Below are 20,676 nucleotides of genomic sequence, written 5' to 3' on the forward strand. Positions count from 1 at the left end.
GATTTTACTTCGGGGGGGGGGGGGTCAAGTGAGCTTCTTGGGGGGAGGGCAGGGGGCCCCCCCCCCCCTGGCGCCACCCGTTCAGCACTGGCTTGCCATCTACTCCAATTATAACTGGTCCTCACAACTAAAACACGGCTGCTTCGAAGTGGGTGAGCAGTTAAAACGAGGCAAAAGGATGCTTGGCGTGTAAGAGACCCATAAGTGCCGTTTTTCCAAACCATGACAGAAATGATTGTACCCAATACAGCCTTTCATATGAAATCTCTTGCAGTGACCCTACGAAGAAGCAAGCCCTTTATATTGTACAATATAATGATTAAAAAAATAACTGAGCGCCACAACAAATACGGCCACAAAACATGACAAATGACTTCAGCCGAAGACCCAACTTATTTTCACAGTAATTCCACATTTGGTCTGCTCATTTTAATATTACATGCAAGTCGTAAGCAAAACTTCCCCCAACCTTCCCGGCAGCAACTGCAGAGCTTTATAAACCTGTGGCTCCAACAACAGTAGTAACATTAACGTGTACATCCGAGACTATTCGCACAATGCCAACATGCTGCCATCTCCTCCCAACACTCCAACGCTGATTTGAGTGAGATGATACGTCTTACAGCAGAACACAGAATAAACTGCATTTCTTCCTCACAAGTGAAATGCCTTTGCATGGCTACTACTCGAACAATGATACCGTGCTGAAAAACACGCTGCGACGAATATCGAATCAACTCTGCAATGTCGCATTCCCATAGCGCGCTTTAAACGCTGATCAACCACCGCACATCGGACACGAGAACGCAGGAAAAGACGAGGACATCATTTCCGCGTTAGAATCTCTTAAAAGGTTGCTCTTGGTTGACCCCATCCCATGGGCTGAAATCTTCCTCACTTTGATACTTACACGAGTTTAACAAAACTGCACTGACTGGAGGCTTGCACTTGGGCTCTCTTAAAACTCGTTGTCAGCGTAGTTACATGAATATCTCTGTAAAACCAAAGCAAATGGCATTTCCTCACAGAATAGAAATTTGTGCTTTAGAAAGCCCGCTAACAGTCAACACAGAGTAATGGTGTTTTAGAACTATGTATGTTGTGTATGGTAGAATGCGTTCTTTTGCATAGGGCACTTGCGCGGAATTTTCGCTCCTGCGCCCTATGCGAAATGTGGTGTTCTTTCGTGTGCGATACAATTACGGACACAACATATGCAGTACTAACACTCGCTCGTATCGAGTTATGTGCGACACGAAGGTATGTCAATCTGTTGTGTCTTAGACGGCGCTTTTTTTAACGCCTTTTTTCTTTCGAACAAAACAAGATCTGGACATAATGGCTTTTACGGAATTCTCCGAAGTACAGACAAAATACTGAGCAGGCTGCTGAGCATGTGACATGAAGTGCTGAAACGTGCCTCACCATTTTTTACGTGTATTCACGTTTTACATGGGAACGCAGCAATTCTGCACGCAAACATTGCGCGCAATCGAACTAACAAGGGGTACACACTGCAATGCATATGGTGTGTTCTCAAAAGTTCAGAGATACAAAATTCACCACAAAAACAGTCTGCCGAGTGGTTGCGTTTACTATCACTGCACTTATTTTCGTTCTGCCGATTGGTTGTGTTTACTATCACTGCAATCATTTTCGTTCTAAGGCATTGGTGAAAAAGTGTACCCCTTTAACAAGCTCCTGGAACACATTACCAGAAAGCCAAATGATGCCTGCTATTGATTTTAGCGTGGGCAACACTGTTGCATAAATGCATGTACCTGCGAGGCCACAGTTATCACTGTGGAACAAGTGATACCTCTGTCGAAAGAGCAATTTTGATTGCGATCAACAATAGTCGTCGTTACATGGTACAAACCAATCTGCACAGAGTTTGGCGGAGATGTCAGCCAAATCGCCATTGGCAATCGATCATTCCCAGATCATGTTCGCCCTGATATGGACAGGGATCAAGGAATACTCTGATCGTGGTCAAAGGCGCCTGTGTCACACCAGCATCACGTGAGGTTGCAGCTAGAGTGTCAATTTTCATCTAGCGCAGAGCCCTCGACATTTAGTGAGTTCTTGCACTCCGACAATACACGCGGGTGCCGACACAAGCTCAATGAGCAACAATGTTGGCAAAAGTCCAATGAGCAGCGATGCTCAATGGCAAGCTAGTTCGCCAATGGACACGATTACCAAGACTCCCCGGTAGAGCAAGAAAAAACAAAAAAGCAAGGAGTTCGAGAAAAATAAGAATGGGAAAATTTTGTGGTACCTCGTAAAAAGAAATCAACATGTTTATTCACCAAAATACTCGCTTCTTTCACTTCCATAAAATTAAACACGAATCCTCCCAGTACTCCCAGTAACAGGAGGTAACGATGCTGAATGGCCAAGAACAAAATGATACAATATAATAAAAAAAATGATGATGTGTTGGGGGGGATGTTATTTTGTTCAAGTCAGATCTGCCTGGGCCACAGTGGCTTGAGGGAGGGGGAGAGGGGTGCTGTCAGAGCAAGTGTAAAAATACAGTAAAGGAGGCAGATTACATCGTTAACACAACCACCAACAAGACACTAAAAAATAAAGTGGGGAACAAAAAATCTCAAACACTTCAGGAACCAAGCTACATATGGAAAAGATGTTCACAGGATTATGTGCACGAAAGAGGGAGCGTTTAACCCCTTCCAAATCCCCGTAATGCAGGAGGGAAAAATAAGGCATAGCGGGGATAAAAAGACAAAAAAAAAAAAACTTGGAATGCTAGAAAACTCCTGGCAGCTGGAGTGACAAAGCCGTTGCTCTTGCGTGCTTCGTACTGTAAGAACAGGCCGGAAGAATTTACGGCAGGCCGATGAAGCTGCTTCTCCTTCGAGGTAATGAGAGTGGAACGGCATTGTGTCATCACTCGCTCACCGCAACAAAACCATTAACCTCATAACCGTGCCGATGTACCAAAAGCTAAGCACAAGGTATTTAGGCTTTCAAAAAGTCGCACTACGATAGGCTGGAAGGATACGCGAAAACCCTCGACGTTCAATCAATGCCGGCACGTTGGTTTAGACTACACAGCAATGGGGCACGAGGGCCACCCCCTGAATTGAAACGGCACGGGTAGCAGAGCGTGTGAAAAAAAAAAAGACTTAGAACTAAGACTGAAATGTGTGTGGTACAGAGGGTTTTACGGGGAGGTGCAAGAAAGACGAGGCAAAAGCGTGGAGAGTGGAGCTTTATTACATAAAATAAGAAACAGAAGCACAGGCAAAAAAGTGTGAAAGCCATGCGACCTATGGGTTGGTCCCCAGGCAAATAAAAAAAAAATGTTAAGCCACAGTGTACACAGCAGAAAAAATAAAGGTCGAAGTACTGTAACAGAAAATAGTCAGAAGGCACCCAAAGTAAAAAAGCCCAGTGGCAAAATGAGAAGGCGCAACATATCAAAGGCATAAGACAGAGAATAAAAAGAAAAAAACGAAGACCCAGTGAACCAGAGACAGTCGCAGATAACAAAGCGAAAAGCCAGTAAAACCTGCAACCAAGCTCTTCTCGTACATAAACCGTGAGAACTACACGGTATAGGGGAAAAAAACACAGAAAATAAAGAACTCGGTAGATATAGAATAGTCGGGAAAACCAAGCTAGCCGGGACAGCGGCAAGGCTTTTTGCGGGTCCCTCATCTTGGCTAAACAAGTAGATAACATATGCAAAGAGAAAGAGAGAATGATGTGTTAGGATTACGTGGTAAACAGTGACAAAGCTCGGCAACAAAAGGCAAAGACCACACGGCAACAGCAACGGCTTTTTCTTTTCCTCTGTGCTATGAAATTTTAAAAAAAGAAAGAAAAAAAGGCCAACACAAAAGTGTTAAACTAAAAACAGCGCATGTAAAGTGTTGGGCAAATGAAAGGCAGGGAGGGGGTGGAAATGTCTCATCTTCGGGGCAGGGCGATAACACAATGTTACAAAAGATCATGTGTTGCCATTTTGCAGCGTGACACCAGTGCTCAAGCAAGCTAGGCCGCCAATGTAATCTCAATAATGGGCGAGCGTGGGCGAAAGACCCATGCAAGCAGTCAGCGCGATAACACAGGGAGTGGTAACACAGGCTGTGTGCATAACACAATAACACACCCTGTGTGTATAACACACGCATTCAGCTTTTCGTTCAGTGCTGTTGTGTTTGGCGAGAGCAAACAAAGCAAGGGTGTTCGAAAAGGCGGGGGGTGGGGGGTCAGCACTAGTAGCGACCATAAAATTTTCAGGAAGTGTAACTTCCCCAGCATACGACCTACAGAAGTGGCCAGCATACTGCTTACAGCAGTGCTCTAGTCAGTATGTCGAGTAACGAAGTACAGGTAAAAAAAAAAAAAAAAAAGTAGGTGCCTGCCAAGAGCTTGGCTCTTTGCACTACTACCATCATTTACATTACAGCTTAGAGCTACACCGCAGTTCGAGCACCAACAAAATTTGCGATCGAGTGCAGGTTTGTCAGTAAACCAATGCAGAACCACGCGATGCTATGATGCCGCTCTCCCCGCAGCACTACAGATCAAGATGACAAACCGAACACAGGCTCAGCATTTGCTTGCTGTGTGTGTGCAGTGTGCAGGTTGGTACCGTGAGAGCATTCAATGTGTCTTTTGATTAAGGCCCAGTTATCTTGACGTGTAATTACCAATACAGCGTGCTTTGATAACGCTAACAGAACGTACTGCTACAGTAGCATTGCATGGATGCACACACGTGACGCGACTGCCACAATTTCCGCAGGTAACGGTGCTGCCTCTCTCTACTGTTCACTTTAACATTCCATGAACCAAGGTGAACATACCACAACAGTGCTTGAAATTCGTTCTGCCCCATTTTGAAGTGCCTAGTTGCAATCGATGGTTCGCCATCGTCCATGCCCTCTCGGGAAACCAGCCTTGCACTCTGCACGCACCGAACTTACAAAATAAACTGCACTTCTGTGTACAGATGCTTCAACGGTAATTTCATTACGCAGTTAAAGTGGCTCTCAGCCAATAAAAGGCCACAAGTCAAAACCACCACACAAAGCAGAAATGAGGGGCTCAGAGGGGCTGATATATTTGGTGCAGATGTATAACATTTACCTCTCAACAATATTGTGAAAGGCATGGAAGGAGAGGTTCGGGGGGATGAATGCGTGGAGAAAATTTCATTACTCATGTTGCTGCTGATTTCTGCTTGCTATTTTGAATTCAAATGTAAAGAAACGGAAAAGTAATCTGCAGACCCGCCGCAGACAACCTTTATATAATGATGTACACATGTTAAGATGAAAAAATTTAAAAAGGGGGACAGGGGTCAAAACGGAAGGCGGTGGAAGCGCAGCGCCTTTCCACGCGAAACAAAAAAAAAAGTGCCCCCAGTCTTCGGCCCTCACAATAGACTACCTCTGAAAAAGTCAGGCTCAGCCTTTTTGATGTACAAACGAGGTGCAGCCACGAACTCTCAAATCGAAAAAAAAAAAAGTGGAAACATAAAATTTCACCCCCTCCCTGTGCAGATTACCCTGCCGCGTTTCTGTTGTCCCCCCCGACGTCTTTCCGGACGTCACAACCGATGCGTGCCCAGCGGCATCGCGCCGCGTCGCACTGCAGTCCTTTTGAAAGAAAAAAAAAAAATGGGACGATGCCTTGCTTTCCGCTTGCCGTGGCAATGTTTCGCTGTGCCTTCTGTCGCACACTTTTTTTTTTTCTTCCTTTTTTTGGGTCCCACTTTGTTGCTGCTGTTGCTTCTTCTTATCTCAGCAGTCTCGGCCTCTTCGGTCACCAGACCCTTCCAGCTCAGTTTCACCACACCAGGTCTCGCGACGACGACGTGGGGAAAGAGGAGGAAGGAGACGGGGCTCGGCGAGCTCAGATTGTCGACTTGGAGAAGGAGACCCGCAGGTGATTGGAATCGCTCAGCTGGTAGTTGTGCATTTTCTGGAAGCAAGAAATACCAAACACAGAACAATTCGGTTACGTTTTTGGTTTTGTTTGCACACAGAAAAGCATCACATGCACAATAAAACCAGAGTCCTTCCATGCTTTTCTGGTCATGGAACTCCATCCACAGTTTCATACAGGGACAGAAGCTGCCGCTAGGATCGCCGCGGTCAACGCGGGGGCATTCGTGTGCGCACGCTGCGCTCGGCTGAATGCTGTGCTCGTTCGAGTTGATGGTTTATTTTGCACCAAACCGCAATAATGCAACTACCACTCATACTACACCTGACATACAATGTGGTTGTTGCATACGCGTGTAAAAAACTTACTTTTGCATATTTCTTTTTAAATATAAGGCTGCGATGGATCCAGTTGTGCCGACACAGCAATATTAGCTGTATATGTTGTTCGAGCGAGGTGCCTTACCTCAGGCAGTGAAGCACGACCGTATTTATTTAGGCACGGGATATTTACTTAGACTTGTGACACTGCACAAGCCTTACAAACCCACCAACTCCCAAACTGAATTCTCGCAGCGGGAGTAGAGCCAGCACCAATCGCGCTATTTACAATCGTGCCTTCTATGCCGCGGGAGTTTGACATGGCCACATTACAAAAAAAGACAAGCTCTACATTCCTGCGTTTACAGTTTATAAAAGCTAACTTCACTCTGCTACAGCCTACCTCACAGAGCTTCGGTAACACTTAAAATCGGGAGTGACAAAGCTTTTGCAAGGTAACGTCCGTGTGCCGCGTGAATACCCACTGATCTCAAGGACCTAACCTAGCCTTGACTCCGAGTTTGTAACCACGTTTTGTTCTTTTTCTACAAGTAAATTTGACAACTTTATGTTACATGGACATTGCACAAGTGAAAGTGTGTCGCACTTTACAATGTGCAGCGTTGCAAGGGCACTCGGGTATCTCCAATCTTTGCGCTCGTGGTACCTTCACAAATCACAGTGTGCGTTACTTTGACTGTTTAGACTGACTACGTCTGCACTGCGAGATGCAACAATTTTCTTAGTGAAGACTGCACAGGGGAGTGACTAACTGAAATCAAACAGTGCTTCACTAATCTAGAGAAAATAAACACGTGTTCACGAGCAGAGCTCTGTCACGTTTTCAGAACGGGAATTATTCAGAATGTGGAAAACGTAACACTGTGCAAAATACCCAAAAAACGTGTCAAGCTGAGGAAACACTAACGCCCATCGCGTCCGTACTTACTATAGTTGCTTATTTCAAAGCATATGTTTGATAACATCAGTCGAGCCACTAATTTACAGTGAACAAAGCAAGAATGCTACAATTTAACGAGAAAGAAAAGCTTTTATTGGAAAAATACCTCAGAAAACAAACTTATGGGCAACAATTTTCTAGCGTAGGAAAGCCAAGGCCAGTACACGAAGGGAGCAAGCTATTGCAAAAAACAAAGCAAACTCTGAAGTACAGCACAAAATTTTTCTAAATTTGCTTAGTTGAAATTCAGTCAATAAAAACAGAAAAAAAAAGCTTTTTTTAACAACGGCAAACAAGAAAACAAATTAAAGCACTTAGTAAGCTGGAAAGAACCCAAATAACTAGCAAGCTGCGAAAGAAACAGCGCCAGCCTACAACCTTGCCTTCTCACGTTGCAAGGACACATTTCCTCCATTCACTATGAAGTGGTCCGTTCGAATAACGTCGGTGGCGTCAAAATGTTTCTTGCACACTCTAACGCGTTCAGAATCGAAGGTAAATCAGCCAGTTTCCTCTAGCGGTATTGCACGTTCCATTCATCCCTCTCATCCCTCATTCATCCCTTAAAAAATTAAACGACACCTTTCCTCTCGTACCTCTGTAGCCGTAGCAACAAACCGGTACACAGCAAGTCTTCTCTTCGGCATCAGCATTCACGTACATCATCTGTGTCCTTGCACACATTTCTCACAGCCGTCAGTCGCACAAATTTAGAAAAACGAAGAAAACTTGAATGCCGATGCCGTTGGATTCCTCGGGCCCCCAGCTCTCCCTACGCAGTGAAGCTCTCCTCAATGCCCCCTGCGCTCTCCTAGTGCCGCCGTGCAGCACTTGAGGGGACATAGCAAGCTCTCCCCATAACTGTTACGGAGGAGTTTCGTGACCAGAAAAGCATTGAAGGACTCTGATAAAACCGACCAGCTCTACGTATGCTGCTCTACATTGGATCATGGCATGAAGTGCAAAATAAACTTACGATGAGTGCCGTGACAGATTCTTCAACAGAGCCCATTTGGATAAGGGCCATCTTTCTGTCTTTCCTGGAAAGACCAGACAACTCTGTCTCAAACACTGTTCTACAACAGTAGTGGTAGTGGTAGTACAGTAGAATCTCAGTGATAGTGACCACGGTTTTGTGTGAAGCGGTTGCGGCAAATGGTAGTTCCGTTTTCAATTTATCTGAGCTGGCCCGCACGTGCCTTCAGAACTACACCACTGCTATCTATGATCAGGTCTATCGCAGTTTTGACCGCAGCAGTTGTGGCAAGCAGTGCCACTTTGACTCTCAGAGCGTAGGATCTTCGTGCACTTCCAGAGTTTCGTTGCTGCCATATGACATTGTGTCGACAGCGACCTCAGTTTCGTGCGCAGTGGTTGCAGGAAACGGTAGTTCTGTTTTTCACTCGATGTGTGCGGGCCATGCACGTGCTATGCTGTTGCTATCCACGATCGTGTCTACCACGGTTTCATGCACAGCAGTTGCGGCAAACGGTAATTATGTTTCAATCCCTGCACGGTGACCATGCGCGTGCCTTCAGAACTACGCTGTTGCTATGTATGATCACGTCTACCGCAGTTTCGTGCACAGCGGTTGCGGCAAACGGTAGTTACGTTTTAACTCATGCTACGTAGCTGCTATCTATGATTGAACCTACGGCAGTTTTTTCCGCAGCGACTGTGGCTAATGGTAGTTCTGTTTTCAATCTTAGTGCACTGGGCATGCATGTACTTCCAGTGTTTCCAGAGCACGCTGCTGTAGGCCTTCGCTCAACGATTTCAGTACTTAAGTTTGTATCACAATGCCACAACGGGGAAGTGTTCGGAATGTCTGAATTTTAGCGAATTCATATCAGACCCAAATTCATTATCAGCCGGGTTCGTATCACCGGGATTCTACTGTATCTTTACTTCTTGCATACACAAAAAAGGAGGCAGAAGCATGCCTGAAAAAGGTAGAGCACTTATTTAGCATTAAGTACAAGTGCAACAAGATTAACTCAAGTGCATGCAGTCACAAAGACAAGAGCAACTACACAATAACTAAATAAGTTTTAAGCATATCACCCGCTACACAGAGCGGACACTAGATTGACTATGCATGTTCTTTATAAGGTGTGCATGCTAGATTGACTATGCATGTTCTTTATAAGGTGTGCATGCTATCTTAATGAAATGCCAAGCTTTACTTGCAAAACAAGAAGGATAGATATGAAACTTTCCAAACAGTTTTTATCGACATAATCCACACCACAAAACACCATGAACTATAGACTAAAGATGCTCTCTGATAACAATGATAACAAAATAATAATAAGAGCGAGAGTACATGGAGACAACGTACGGGAAGAACTTGAAGGCCACCACTGTGCCGCCGGTTTGCGTGAAAGCCTCCCGGATCTGCTCTTCAGATACCGTTGGCCTGCACAGGAAGAACAGGAGGAGAGGTAAGGTATGAGAGAGCTCGCGATAACACCAGCCTCATTGTGTCATTTTCGATTCTGGTCTTGAACCAGCCGACGTAGTCAATGAAACAATTCGACTGTATAGAAAGAAACTGGCGACCGTTTCAAGGTGTAGCTTGACAACACAACATACAAAAAAAAAATAGAAAATAAAGGAGAGAGAGAGACGTGTACTTATTGTAACCCTTCGTGTGACCATTTCAAGCCAATTAGGTTTTGCTTAACAAGGTCCAACAAGGCCAGGCACAAGCTGCGTAATAAAAACAGAACAGTTTTCCTAGCGATTTCTCCGAAGCAGTTTCGCAGAGGCTAGAGGTCCTGCAAAATTTTGGGAAGTCCATCTCTGACAACTGAACGGTCAAAATGAACGATCGCGGTTTGTCAGTACTGCTGCCCCAATATCTGCATTGCTGTGGCCACGTAACACATTTGTGGGATGTTGGTATGTTATTTAGCGAAAGCCCACTTTTGTATTCTCACTACCCGATCGCATAAACCATATAAATATGCATAGTTTCTATGTGAAGCGTTGACAAGGAAAAGGAGGAAACCATGTTATTCCAAAAAACATGTTGCGCAGCATTGTATCACCAACTTTTTACTGCAAATATTACAAGGCAAGCGGGAAACAATGGGACGTAGCACACTCCTTCTTTGCTTGCAGTTTTGCCAGTTTAACTCCAAAAAGCGCAACGCAATCACAAACATGTCCAACTAGCCTACTTTGCTGCCTCACGACACCACTGTAATGAGTGAAGGAAACAATGCGCTCACGGGATGTTGGAGAGGTGGAGGGTGGCCGAGGGCGGGTAGATGTTCTGGTAGTTCTTGGAGCCGGGCTTTTTGAAACGGTGCAGGGGAGAGTTGATGTAGTCCTTGGTGAGGCCGGCGTCCGGCTGCCCGTCCTTGGGCAGCTGCACTATGTGGTGCTTGGAGGGTGTCACCCGGATGGGCTTCCCGTACACCTTGATCTTGTCCAAGTGGCTCATGGCTGTCACCAAAGGGGAAGGAAGTCGCAATTAGCAAAAGGATGCTTTCACAGCTTTCCAAGCAGAACGATCGAGCAAGAAGAGAAATAAACAATGTCACATGGCACCATTGTTAAAGAAGCACTGACACAAAAATTTCGAATCTTGTTTTTTCTGTTGCAGTAGGTAGCTAACAACAACTTGCTTATCCCGGCTGGAAAGCTCGTTAGCTCGCGCCCGACGATTGATTATTTGGAGAGTGTTTTATAGCGCTCAGTCGCAGTTTCAGTTTCAGAAAGCATCGGGTGAGGCGGGACCCAGAGTGGTTTTCACATAAACATAGCTGGCTAAGTGAGCACACAAAACCACGTGTACACGACTACTGCATTGAAAACTTTCCAACGAAGGCTTCCTGGGTGCCGCTATAATCCCTTCCGAGGCGTTGTAAATATATGTGACCCCCTTAAAATGCACTGCCACGGCAAGGACAGCAGCCTTTGTACTCCCGTGCAAGTCTGCCTCACTCTTTCCATTGAAAAGGTCTGCTAGGAGAGAGCACTCGCAAGGATCGTGGCAGCCACCCCAAACTCATGACGCAGGGGGTCGACTGGTTGTTTACACAAAAATCAAAGGTGCGTTTCGTGTGCAGTGTCGTGACAAACATATTAAAATTAATTTTAATTATGTTCCAGGCTATATTATCCATTGATATTTCGTAGATGATGCGTGTGTGTCCACACAAATTTATCCCTCAAGTTACCGTATAAACGCGTGTAAGGGCCGCACCTGCGTAAGGGCCACACCACGTTTTTTTGAAGTGCATATTCTAAAAAAAAAAAATCCACGTAAGGGCCGCACCCACACTTTCCTCAACCAATACGTATTCAAAATGCGCATGCGCGTAAGCTTCTAGGCGTAGTCGATAGATGGCGCAAGGAAACGCAACCATCATCATCGTCACCAGAGTATATATATATATATATATATTTTTGGATTTTATTCGTGTTGAGATGTTCGTGAAGTGGGCTAAAAATTTTAACTTTTTTATTAGTATTCATAGACCCGCCAACTAAAGGTTAAAGCAGGATTTTATCTTTAGCTTCTCACATCTCTATACAAACGCGCTATCAGCGCTATCCATATCGGCATTAGCATCACCAACTTTGGCATGGCGTTCACGTTGTTCGGTTTGTGCAGTTCAGCCAGCCATTTGCTGTAGTTTTCTGCACTGTTCGATGACCTTCGTGCTAGCTTGTTTTCTACACGGCATTCACGTTTTGGCAAGATGGGCAAGTACCTGAATAGCTACACTGCTGGCTATAAGTTGAAGGTGATCGAGTATGCTCTCGAGCATGGGAAACGTGCCGCCGGCAGAAAATTCGACGTTGACGAGAAGTGTGTTCGACGTTGGTGTGCTCAAAAAGAAGGCTTGCGAAACACCAACAGCACTAAGCGCGCTTTCCGAGGAGAGCAGTGCAAGTTTCCCGATTTGGAAGAAGACTTGCTCCGCTATGTGACTGAAGTGCGGAATGATGGTCTTGCACTCACAACGGACATGCTGCGTGTGAAGGGACTAGCCTTGGCGACTGTACTTGGGTGGATCCTATCTGCGTGGAGCTCGGTGTCGACGGACATTGTGTCCCGAAGTTTTAAAGTCGCTGAGATATCTAACAGCTTGGACGGCACGGAAGATGACTTCTTGTGGGGTGACGGCGCTTCGCAGCACACCATCTCATCTCGGACTCCAAGTCTGAGGACTCGCCGAGTGACTGACGATTGAGCACGTATGTCGCAAGAAATGTCGTATACTGCAATAAACGTTCTTCGTTCGCTAACTGGTGCGTTTTTACTTTAAAAAAAAAATGTCGCGTGTATGGGCCGCACCCTGAAAATTGGCCCTCATTTCTTGAAAAAAAAAAAGTGCGGCCCTTACACGCGTTATACGGTATCTAGCTGTCAAAGTTTGTCAGTGCTCCTTTAAGCATGTCACAGGCCCACATTACAAGGTAAACGAGTTTGATGAATCCAGTTAATCGTTGTCATGTCCCCTCACATCCATTTAATCCATGTTGAAGAATGCATCAACGATGCCTCACAGTAGAACAGGCAAATCTCGCAGGATTCACTCAGACTCCACGAAATCAGACTTTGTTACAAACTCAATCTTACCACGCAATTCCTGCTTCACCTCTGTATGTAAGCCGGAGTACACTTGTGGACTAATCAAATAAGAACACCCCTATATGGAGCATCTTTCCGAGGTAATCACGTGTGGTCTGGCAATACTACTCAAGGTTTTAATGCCCCAGACAATTAGTTAATATGCAAAATTAACGACAACGATAAAAAAGTATTATTACCTAGTTGTGCTTGCTGTGGCTCGGCCATCTGAATGAGCGCACTATCCTTCTTGTTGAAGAGGATCTTCACCCTGATCACGTCGCCGTACACACCTATTCAAAGGTTCGGAAAGAAGGGGAAGCAATAAAAAAGCAAACATTGGCAGGAACACGTTGTCAAGCACTCAATGAAAAATGGAAGCATTTCAGCCTTTATAAGTCTGTCCGTGTATCGACACTTCTGAGAAAAACTTTCATGTTCCATTTCGCTCTTTAGTGCATAAGATACGCACAGGCAGTACAAAGACACTCTTATGCCCTCATGCTATCCATGCACACTTCACACGTTTAAGCTAAATCTACATCGCTGATGAGAGCAACAAAATGCCCACACTGAAAGTACAGAAGACTACCGTTAATTGGAACCTGAGGAGCCAGAAAAATATGTCCTGTTTAAAAGGAGTTCTGCTTGCTGAGAGATGAAGAGAAATGCAGAACAGGTGCAATATGAAACCAATTATATCAGAGGCAGATGTTCCATTTCAGGAGCAATTCTGTTTAAGAGATTTCCATTTACTGAGAGTCTACTGTATCTCAACTTGGCAACAAGAACAGAGGCAGCTAGACACACACTGAAAGGCCTAACCATTTAATAAAACACAGGGACTCGTGGAGTTCTGTGATATTTCCATGTACACATACTGCCCCGAGAATTCAGGCATAAAGTGAACACCCAGATTGCAAGCAAAATCTAATTTCAGGTACAGCATCATTTCAGGACAGTATAATTACTGAAGAGTCACACCTCACTGAACAGTGACAAGAATTGCTTTTGTATGAAGCTGAACATAAATTCGTTTTTTTGTGTGTGCATTGACAAAGTGCTATCTATGTAGCGTAACAAAAATACCGAATAAACACGGCCCTTGAGCACTGCAGAAGTGCTACCACCTATGTAGTGAAACACAAAGAATTCGATAAATGTGGCTCTCAAGTGCTGACGCTGCGCAGCAATACCCTCGTATGGTACCATCGTATGGTCCCGAGTGGTTTGCGAATACGTAGCTCGCGAGGCTACACCATTCTCTGTTAAGGCATGCACGTTTGCAGCCAGCCAGATCCATTAGCGACGATAACTGGTATCACAATTCTGGGTTGTTGTTCCCTTGCTTGGGCGAAGGGAAAGCAGCAAGTGGCTCCAATGTGATGTTGACCTTCACACTTGCAACATAATGTTACATGGCCGTGTAATGAACTGGCTCATCAGGTGCACGCAATTTAAAGGGACACTAAAGAGAGAAACGACCTTTTGGCGAAAACACCACTCTTACTGCACGAAGACGCTTCAAAAGTGAGAAAAACGCGTGAAAAAGAAATGTGGGTGGGGATGTCACATTTAAACTCCCGCACCAAACACCGTGACGTCACTGATTTTGATTGCGTCTACTAGGTCGTATGTAGTTCCTAATTGGTAAAAACGAAGTACCTTGTCCTCTGAGAGGACGATAGACTTAACATACCAAGTTTCAGGAAATGTCGTTAAGCCAATGTCGGTAAGCCAATGTCCGCCAAAATACGAAAAATACGCTTTGAAGTCAGTGACGTCACACACGGAGATTCCGGTGCAAAATTTAAAAATGAAACTTTGACTTGATTTTCTCGACTATTAATCAACAGATGATGAAATTAACAGCATTAGAGTTATCAATCTAAACTAATTCATTGTTTTACGTTAGTGTCCCATTGGATCTTTCGTCACTTGTAACAGAGCAGGTAGTGCCGCTGGCAGTTGGCGCTACAATGATAAGATCTATGTGCTTTGCAGATGCCACAAATTGACAGGCAACAATGGTGGCCTAGAAGCCGGAGTTTCTCAGCAGGCACAAGAAAATCACAGATAGCAAAACATTCTAAACGTCTGCAAGACTTTACAATGGTGTAGACAAAGCGTCGACACACACTGGCGATGAATAGTGGTGAAAGAAAAAGAATATGAACAATTAACTCCGGTTAAGACCAAATTTGACAGAAATGTGCCCTTCACCAGCACTGCCTTTTGACTTACAGCAGTTGGTTAGTGCAAAAGCACAAGCCAAAATGGAAAAGAGCAGCTGAAAAGAGCACCACAAGAGACACATTGCGCAGAAGGAAAACAGTGTCACATCTACCGCTTAGTTCTTGCACATAATTGTGTAGTGAGAACTAGCAAAGTGGTCACCGTTAGCGGGACAATGAGACTGCCTAAATTGCTTACAGCCACAGAAGCTAACTAGATGATTCAGTAAAACAACAGAGAACTGGTTACTGCACAAGTTCCCTTGTCAACCCTGTGGTCTATTATGATAGACCACTTCATCAAACAAGCCTAGATTTATGTAAGGAGTTGTGCAAGATAGTATGTACACAATTATTGCAAAATACAAATCTTCACTGCTGCTCCAGTAAATAAGAGTTAGCAGGTTGATTGCAGCTTGAGAAAAACAATGAACCTGCTCTAGAGAAAAATAACCTTACTGCTTTAACTTTCGTTTGAGTGAGAACACAAAACATAAGAGTTGGTAGACTATGATGCTTCATACTGTAATCAATACGGCAATGACAACTGTATGCTGGTTTCCTATACAAGGCATCATTTAAGAACTGTCCAGAGCTGTAGGCAGCAAAGCTAAAAAATCAGTGCTGCCAATCTATTTTTTTTTTTAATTTAAGCGTCTCAATTCATTCAGTTCATCCCACGCTGACAACACGATATAAGTAATGTTTCATCGTTAATAATGCATTGTCAGTGGGTATGAGAAAAGCTGCTGCCAGGCAAAGTGAGATCCTGATTTTCTGCCGACCAAACCAAGTCAAGCATAGGTCACTGCGTCACGAATACATTTCCCTGCTCAAGTGGGGCATGTGGTAATGGTGCAATATAAGCAGCAATTTCGTGGCGTTTCTGCTGCTGACAATGTTGCCAACTTTCACAATGCTGTAATTTTGTGACCTAACCTGACTAAGCTAGTCCTAAGATAACATGTCCACATGACAAAATTGTTTCTGAACTAAACCTAAACGTGCTGTTCTCTCCTCTGTTTTGTGCCACCACACAAAATGTTTACCTACAGGCTTCTGATGGCAAGCGTAGACTTGTCGCAACTGTACGTGTGTAATTACAGAAACCACTACTTCTGCTTCTACTCTTTCCTGAGCGTGCTACTCTTCCTAGCACATGCAAGGACTTTACGCAAAGACACAGCTGCCATTGTGGCTGGCACTGATGTGCGCACACACAGAAAAAGAAAAGCCACTGGCCATAAAAAGAAGCCTCTCTGAACCAACACAAACATGCCACCTGCAGAAAAAAAGTAAAAAAAAGAATGCAACTGCATGGAACTGGAGAAAGTAGAGGAGCCTTTCCATCTGCAACCAGTAGCAGAAACTGTAACATAAGTCAGGTTGACAGCACACACAAGAAAGCACACACACACTGAGAAACAAAGTCTGGAAAATAAGATAGCTAAAGGGCCCTGCAACACTTCCGGGAAAAACTTGGTGGCGGTATGCAGACATCATCATTGTAATGCGCTAATTCCATGCACACTGCACGGACGTGATGGCATTACCAGAGACCATGTGCATTGCTTAAAGATAATGGGTTACTCATCACGGCTACAGCACGACCGATATGGATTACAGCTACAGCGCGACTGACAGGCACTGCTTACATTAGCAGAATTTTGCAATTGCTGCAAAGGAAAAGTACTGCATCACATTTAACCACCATTTTAATTAACATGCAAGCTGTTGCACTTATGGAAACGGCGGCAGTAAAATCTTGATGGCCTCATGCAAGTTTTTCGCAACCACTGGCAACCAGTGAAGTGAAGTCGCCACCTCCAAAAGTAGACCACGCACCACCCGATGTCAGAGGCCTTGGTACATACGGCCGTGCAACTTTAATGCTCTCCTGCTATTGGATGCTGCAGTTCTACGCTAACCTTCAACGGCTGTATTGCAGAGCTCTTGCGACCAAGAACTTCGGTTTGTGTATGTTAGCTATCATTTTCTTACTGCTCAGAGTCCTCCAACACACAAGTGCAAAAGTCCAGAACAAGAACAGCCCTTAGAGAAGCATTGCAGGGTCCCTTGAACTTGCGGTAAAGGAAAATGCAAGAAAAATGGCAAGAAACGAGACAAAATAAGCAACTCGTGAGGCAAAAGAAAACAGGTCTGAACTAGGAACAAAAATATCCTACGCAAATCAGCCACAGGCACCTGTGTGTGCGTGCAAGTGTGTGTGTGAAGTCAGTCCAGCATAGATGCCATAGAGAGTTCTAGCATGCTTCGGCATTCACCGTTCCAGCGGAATACCAAGACAGAAGCAGCCGACAGAAAAGTGACAACACAGTAATACCATGCTCAAACTAGAGTACTACTGCGCTTTGGGAGCCTATATCCGAAGGCTGTGCTCAAACTAGACTACTACTGCACTTTGTGAGCCTATACTGGAAGGTGTGCTCAAACTATACTAGTGCGCTTTGTGAGCCTATATCGGAAGGTGTGCTCAAACTCGACAACTACTGCGCTTTGAGAGCCTATATCGGTAGGTACGCTCAAACTAGACTACTACTGCGCTTTGTAAGCCTATATCAGAAGATGCAATGTTTTCGCATGATGGCACTGGCTTTCTATTGCCTTACTTCCAGACTTGTCAAGTAATTCGACACGATGGGAGGATGTTCTAGTACGCTAATGAGTGCACTCACACGAAGCCCTAACACATACGCTGTTCGCATTTAACTTTTAAAATTTACTCGTGGGAGTTTGACATTGAAAACGGCTGGCTTATGCAGGACACTGCAGCGGAGCTACCTCGCCCATCCTTGACTATCTGGTGTCCTCTGTTGCGCATAAGAAGCCCTGTACGAGAGCGTCCATGCATTCAGTTCCAGTTGAAAAGTGACCGTCATAGCTAGCAATCAAACCTACAACCTCCTGCCAAGTTCATGCTTTCTTCTGTCCAGGTGTTCCGCAAGAACTGGAATGCTAGAAACGCACCGCACGCACCGGCTAGAACTCTCGGTGGAATTGTAAAATATGCACAGAGGGGCGAGAGAGTGAAAAAAAAAGAACGCACGAAAACTTAAAAAGTCAGAGAGAAACAATACATAATAGTTTAAAAAAAGGGAGGCAGTAAAAAAAGAGCGCAGAGAATAAAATAAAAAACGAGAAAACGTACCAAAAAGGGTAAAGAGAGCGTCGGGCGTGACCATCTAAAAACGTAGGATGAGGATGAGGAGGATGAGAAGGCCCAGCAGAAGAGGGTAGTGTGCGGCCAGAGGTGGCACCCACGGACGAAGGAAGGGTTGGTGGTTGGTTGGTGGTCGGTGGTGGTCGGGCCAGTGGGTCCCACCACACAGAGAGAGCGCGTCCGCACGAGACAGCCACAGGAGGGCGGCAACAGCAGCCGTGGTTTGTGCGGGCAGTTTTCAGGTTTTTTTTGTTTTAAAAGTAAAAGACAGAGAAAGAGAGAAAAGGGAAAGAGAGAGAAGCAGGAGGAGAGAAAAGGAGAGAGTTAGGAGAGATGGGATAGGGGGCGAGGGAACGAGGTGCATGCAATCGACGAGGAGAGGCGGTTAGTAATGCGAGCGGCGTGGGCGAGAGATTAGATTTGGAGCGGGAGGGTTCGAAAAACAGGATTGAAAGTGCAAACAAACGTGTAGGATCATAACAAAAAACCATTGTTAAAAAAGTGAAAAAAAAAATAGCAATGTTTCAATAGGAATGTGCAAAACGGACCAGTTTTTTTTTTTTTTTTACAGAAGATTGGAGGTAAATGAATGTACAAAAAAACAATATTAAAGAAATGAGGGGTGAGAAAGAAGAAAATTATGTAAAAAGCAAAGAAAAGCAACAACAAAAAGGGGATAGTAAAAATAATTCCGAAAAATAATGCGAGGAATAAGTGAAGCAAAAACAAAATGAGAGTGAAAGGCAAGGAACAATACCAAATGCGACGACAGGTTACAGAAGAGATGAAACCAAAACGAGAGAGTTTAGGCACATAGATGTCCAAGAATCGGTGCACGTGTTTCAAAAGCGCGAGGTGGAAGGGTCAACATGCAAAATGAGGGGTTAGGAATGTAGATGTGAAGAGAGTGGAGTTCGTATTAAGCGTTACATTTGTTAAATGCGGGGAAGGCGTGTTCAAGGGAGGAGGGTAGGGTGCAGACAGAAAAAAAGGAAGTGGACAGTGTGTAAAAGGGGAGAGGAGGGTCGGGGTCAAGAGATAGAGAAAGAGAGAGAGAGAGAAACAGTGAGAAAGAGACAGCAGAGAGACAGTAATTGTTCAAAAAAGGAGAGCAAGAGCAGAAAGTAAGGTAGGTGAGAGAGAGAAAAAAAAGAGAAACAAAACAACAGGTCAAAAACTGGAAAAAGGCATAATAACCAAACAAACGCTCAGCACAAAAGAAAAAGGGGAGAAAAACTGAAAATCGAGGCAAACAATTAACGGCAAACAACAACAGCAGCGACGGCGGCGGCAGCAGCGGTGAGTGGCAGGCAGCGCAAGTGCTGCGTTAAATTCAAAGCATGCGGCAAAAGAAAAAATAAAGTGAGAATGTAGATAGCACAGCGTGCAGCAGAGACAGCTAGGAGTGAGGGAAGTGCTTCACAAAGCTAGGGGTAAAAATTAAAACCTGGCAGGATGAAACAGCACAGAGCAAAAGAGACGGGAGTGCTGGCTCAATAAAAACGACGCACGATTTTCATTTGGTATGCCGGTAAGTGCTAGTACCATTTCTACATTTTTGCTTTGGTGCCACGTGATAGTACATAATAGTGAGCGACTATCACAACAATATGCATTCGTAACTATATGTAGCACTATGTGACTGTACGTAATTGTGAGTGATAATCGTGACTACCCGTTATATAAAGTGATCCTAGCACAGGATGATGACGCAGTTTTTACAAACTATGCTGTTTCCCTTCACGCTTCCATGGTTGTCCAAGCAACGCCTTCACGCACGCTATTCTTGACATCGGACAGCCGTGAATGCAACAGACCAGAGTGAAAGGAGTGCTAACGTAACTACGACCAATGTAAAAGGTACGACACAACGAAGAAATGACTGGTGCTCATCATCATTTACGTTTCATACAGCTTATCTAAATGTAGTACACCGTTACCGAGTGTAAAATGAGTAGCCCAGCAACACATAGTCATATGTTACAGCTCCAGCTAGATTCCTGGTGTTGTCAATTGTGCAGTGCAATTTTCCATGAGAGCACCAGTAACGCCCGCGGGCTTTCGACTAGACGAACGTGCTTGTGGCATGAATGACGCAAGAATTCTGGCGGGCCTCCAGCCTGTCCAATTTCTATTAGCTTTTGCAAGTGTCTAGCGGTACGCTACTGCCCTCTTTAAACGACTGAAGTTCACTTTAGCGGGAACTCAACCTTGTCCGTAGTGCTCCCTCATCTGTATTCACAGCGTGCCTCATCTGCATGCGACTCCAATACTGTCCTCATCTTGATAAAGAAGAAGGGAACATGGCAAGGGCACAACAGAGACAGTACCGTAAACTAGGCAGCATGCCATGCCAGGACTTTTAGGTGCCCTCGCAAAATGTGTTGCAGAATAACATAGTAACTGCTGTCTGGCTTGCTCGTATTTCCATTCTCATCAACTTGTTACTTTCCTGTTTACTTCAA

General features: G+C 44.7%; 1 protein-coding gene across 5 annotated transcripts in view; it reads right to left on the minus strand.

The window, feature by feature from the left end:
* Positions 1–2,286: 2,286 nt before the first annotated feature.
* The window catches only part of LOC119405997 (polypyrimidine tract-binding protein 1), a 150,622-nt gene continuing 132,232 nt past the window's right edge, over positions 2,287–20,676 (minus strand). For all 5 annotated transcript variants that reach the window (XM_037672821.2, XM_037672822.2, XM_037672820.2 and 2 more), the window contains 6 exons: positions 18,200–18,233; positions 12,997–13,089; positions 10,443–10,659; positions 9,548–9,625; positions 8,183–8,246; positions 2,287–5,961 (listed from right to left, as the gene is read on the minus strand). In XM_037672821.2, the coding sequence (XP_037528749.1) occupies positions 5,893–5,961; positions 8,183–8,246; positions 9,548–9,625; positions 10,443–10,659; positions 12,997–13,089; positions 18,200–18,233 (555 nt within the window). In that variant the 3' untranslated portion in view covers positions 2,287–5,892. The remainder of the gene's footprint in view (positions 5,962–8,182; positions 8,247–9,547; positions 9,626–10,442; positions 10,660–12,996; positions 13,090–18,199; positions 18,234–20,676) is intronic.

Source organism: Rhipicephalus sanguineus, chromosome 9 (assembly GCF_013339695.2).
Source record: "Rhipicephalus sanguineus isolate Rsan-2018 chromosome 9, BIME_Rsan_1.4, whole genome shotgun sequence".
In the NCBI taxonomy this organism is placed as follows: domain Eukaryota; kingdom Metazoa; phylum Arthropoda; class Arachnida; order Ixodida; family Ixodidae; genus Rhipicephalus; species Rhipicephalus sanguineus.